Source organism: Myotis davidii, unplaced genomic scaffold (genome assembly GCF_000327345.1).
Source record: "Myotis davidii unplaced genomic scaffold, ASM32734v1 scaffold937, whole genome shotgun sequence".
Taxonomy (NCBI): domain Eukaryota; kingdom Metazoa; phylum Chordata; class Mammalia; order Chiroptera; family Vespertilionidae; genus Myotis; species Myotis davidii.
In genome coordinates this window covers 797,903-801,961 of record NW_006288252.1, presented here as the reverse complement: position 1 = coordinate 801,961, position 4,059 = coordinate 797,903, and the positions used below count along the sequence as shown (strand labels likewise).

General features: G+C 65.7%; 1 protein-coding gene across 1 annotated transcript in view; it reads right to left on the bottom strand.

The window, feature by feature from the left end:
* The window catches only part of HTRA3 (HtrA serine peptidase 3), a 29,413-nt gene extending 27,248 nt beyond the window's left edge, over window positions 1-2,165 (bottom strand). Inside the window, exons 1-2 of the mRNA XM_006760133.2 lie at window positions 2,023-2,165; window positions 163-385 (exon numbers count right to left, since the gene is read on the bottom strand). Coding sequence (XP_006760196.1) covers window positions 163-385; window positions 2,023-2,150 — 351 coding nt within the window. The 5' untranslated portion in view covers window positions 2,151-2,165. The remainder of the gene's footprint in view (window positions 1-162; window positions 386-2,022) is intronic.
* Window positions 2,166-4,059: the final 1,894 nt, after the last annotated feature.

The following is a 4,059-nucleotide window of genomic DNA, read 5'->3' as shown; positions in this document are numbered from 1 at the left end:
GAAGAACTGGATTTGGAGACAAAATGATGGTTTCCCTGCCCCAGGTTTCCTGAATAAACAGAGGGGATGAGTAAAACAGACCAAGTGTTCCTCTGCCACAGTACTCCCCGCCCCCCGTCCCTCCTCCCCCCACTGCCGCTCTGCCACTCCCACGCCACTCACTTTGGGGTGGATCTTGATGGTGGCGATGTCCGACTTCTTGTCGATGTCTTTGATGGTGGCCTCGTAGGTGTCGCCGTTCTGCAGCTGCACCTTGAGCTGCTGCCGGCCTGAGACGGCGTTGGTGCTGGACACCACGTGCGCGTTGGTGACGATCAGGCCGGCCTCGGACATGAGGAAGCCAGAGCCGCTGGACAGGGGCACGTTGCGGCCGAACAGCGGGTGTCTGCGGGGCAGACGCGCGGGGTCAGGGCTCGGGGCCTGGATGCAGGGCCGGCCCCGGTGAACTTGAGTTGGGGTCCCCCACGCCCAAGTCCAAATCCTGGCTCTGCCACTGATTGGCCGTGGCCCTGGGTCTCACCCACGGGACAGCCACAGAGGGGCCTCATCCCCGGCGTGCAATTGCGAGCGAGACACGAGGCCATAGTGTCAGACTGTGATGGCGGCACGCTCACTGTGCAGACAGCAGGACACGAGCCGGACAGACCCAGATCCTAACCACCAGCCCAGCCACTCCCTGCCGGAGGGCGGGTCGCTGAACCTCCCTGAGCCCCGGTCCCCCACGCAGGAGTTGGGGTAACCCCTGTTCTGCTCAGCGGTGGGCCTGGGGCCTGCGGCACCTGGGGCAGGTGGCCCCTCAGGCAGGGCTGCTGTGGGCAGAGCGAAGAGAACTCACGTGCCCACCGCTGGGCGCTCACTGGCGGGGACCCGGGAAGCCAGTTCCCTGGCCTCTGGCCTCAGTGACCTCCACAGCCTGGCTGGCCTCGCCGCCTGCGGGCTGGGCTGCCGTCAGCCACGCGCTGGCTCCGCGCCTGGGGCACAGCCCGAGCCACCTGCAGCGCCGGGCACTCAGCGCTGGTGCCACTTAGAGTGTCCAGTGGTCATTTCCTCAATGACACATCGGAGAGGGCGGTGAGGGGTCAGAGTGCGGCCGAGGGCGTCAGCAGCTCGGAGGCCGGGGGTGCGGGCTCGGCTCCCACAGCAGGAAGCGAGCGGGACAGCCCACCCCGGGGTCCTGGGAAGATGCGTGGGCGAGAGCGGAAGGGCCTCGGGTGCAGGCCGTGAGGGGGGCCTGGGCCTGGCTCTCTCTCTGAGGGGCCGCACAGGGCTGGCTGAGAAGAGCAGGCAAGCCCAGCCCACAGGAGGTGCCCAGCCCTGCTCTTCCCACGGCGCTGGGCTGCCGCCTGTTGTCCGCTGGCCCCAGGAGCCCCGTCCCTGCCCTCAGAGATGGGCAGTGGCCCCAGTGACCAAGGCTCCCACTGGGCAAGCCTGGCGCCCAGCGAGCCGGGCCGTGTGCCGGGGCCGGGATTGTGGTGATCCTTTCTCTGGGCCAGCGGTTCTCAACCTGTGGGTCGCGACCCCTTTGGCGGTTGAACGACCCTTTCACAGGGGTCGCCCAAGACCATCCTGCATATCAGATGTTTACATGACGATTCATCACAGTAGCAACATTACAGTGATGAAGTAGCAACGAAAATCATTTTACGGTTCCTCCACATGAGGAACTGTAGTTAAAGGGCCAGAAGGTGAGAACCACTGCTCCAGGCTTTACAAATGGCTTCTCTGAGATATAAACCGTAGGAGCTGCTCCCGAAAACTGGCCGCGTGAAACATTACAGGAACCACAGCCCGGCCCACTGCGCCCGGCCTGGCGCCTGCAGCTCTGCGAGGTGCGGGGTTGCTGTCCGTCCCCCGGAGAGGAGATCCGAGTCCCAGGGGGACGTCCCTCCCAAGGGCGCACGGCAGCCAGGAGTCGGGTGAGGTCACCTGACCCCAAGCCCACTCCGGCCGCTACTGCCCCAGGGCTAGAGTGGAGCCCAGCTTGGGACCCAGGAGGGGGGGTGCGGTGGGGGGGTCACACACCTCAGGAAGAGCTCTATGTGCACCACGGCCGGCGCGATCTGCTCCACCACGTCGGCGATGAAGTTGAATTTGTACCGCGGGCTGGTCAGCTGGTGGAGACCTACACTGGCAGGAAGAACACGGTGCATTAGTGAGCCCCCACACTGCCCAGGGCCTGCCCCGGGTGGGTGGGGAGGGGGGCGCTCCACCGGAGACCCCCCAATGGGTTCAGAGCCCTTCAGGACACTCCGCAGCACAGTGACCCAGACACGGGGAAGGGCACGCGCTCACCCCAAGAAGTGTTAATGCTGCGCTTCCTCACATCACCTCCCTAGCTGCTGCCAGGTGGCCAGGAGGCTCAGAGAGGTTGGGACACTTGCTCTGGGCTGCACAGCCGTGATGTGCCACTCAGGCTGGGTCTGGGCTGTCCCCGTGGGACCACTGCTCTGCCATATACAGCAATGCCTTGGCACAAGGACACCGTCCCTCCCTTTGTGGCGCTGTCCCGTCGCCAACCTGACTGGATAAGGGTCCTCCCACCAGAGCTGTCCCTGGTCACCACACTGTGGGCCTCCCCTGGCCTCCATCTGCAGTCACTTGGCCGCACGGCCGCTGGGCCTCCCAGGAGGTTCACACACTCCCCTGGATCCTCCCCCCCCCCCCCCCAGCCAGGGTTTCTGCTGCCTCAGCAGAGGGGGGCTGCTGCCTCTGGGACCACAACTGGAGGCAAGGCCCAGGCCTCGTCCCCTGCTCAGGCATGTGCCGGGTCTGCCAGGACCGGTGCCCTCTGGAACCCGAGCGGCCAGCACTGCTCTCGCCGGTCCTGGCCTGGAAGGAGCACTGGGCATTGAGCTCCGCACACCCCGGCTTGGCTAGGCGGCACCACGTTCTGGGGGGGCGGGGGGGGCGATGCCACCACGCCCTGCCACCCTGATGGTGAGCAAAGGGGGCGTGGCTCGCAGAGGCTCCTGTGGATCAGCCCTGATGACCTCTGGGAGTGACTGAGCGCCAGGAGACAGAGGGCAGTGAGGGGCAGTGAACGCAGCGGGGAGAGCAGGGAGCAGGCAGCCTGCAGCGGAGCCATAAACACCGTCTGCGGGAAACGTGGTCCTTCCCCACGTCCCGACTAATGTCCCAGTTGCTCAGGGACAGCAGGGACGGCCCCGTTTTCAAAGTGGGGACACTGAGGCTCCGCGAGAGGACGGCGCACATCTAGTGAGGGGGGAAGCAGGCTCCCTCCCCTAGGGTCCCCGAGGCCCCCTGCCCGTTACATCTGATCGGCCTCAGTCCTGGGGTCCGGGGTGGTGAGGAGGGCCCCCCCTCATCCCTCGATGTCTGTCTCCAGCAGCCACGGGCACTGGCCCGCTGCAGTCGGCCTGAATCAAAGGCCGCCTGTCTGGGTGGCTGGAACCTGGCTAGGAGGTGGGGCGCATTGCCAGCCACTGCCGGCTCCTCCGTGAGCCAACGGTGTGCAGCCAGGGGCCACGGTGCCCAGGAGCCTCACGCACAAAGTAATGGGTGTGGCTCCTCTGCCCCGGGCCCGTGAGAACAGCACAAGACGATGAAATGTCTCATCCAACAACGGCACACGATCACGTGGCCTGATCCTGGGCTCAGTGGCCCCACCGCCCGGGCCGGGAGCCCCTTAGGCACATCTATCCCGCCCCCAACACACACACTCCCCCGCCGGGTCCCTCGGGTCCCGTGAGTCCGCATGCTGTACCGCGGCTGAGGTCCTGACCCGGTGCCCTGAGAACCAGGCGGCACGGCGGCCTCAGCCAAATGCTGTTCCTTCAATGTGGTCCCTCCACAGAGCACTTACAGCGGCCGCTCGGTGGTACCTGCAGTGGCTTCACAAAGGTCACCCTCGCGCTGCCCGAGGGAAAGGCCGCGGGACACACAGCAAGTAGTGCACATGGGTTTTCGGGGGAAGGCGGGTTACGAGTGAGCTTGTCTTTCATGGATCTACCAGGGGCAAACATACGCAGATATACCCGCAGAAGTAGGGAAGCGGAGAGGAGGGCCTGGCGGAGGCCGGGGCTGGGCTGGGGCGCAAAC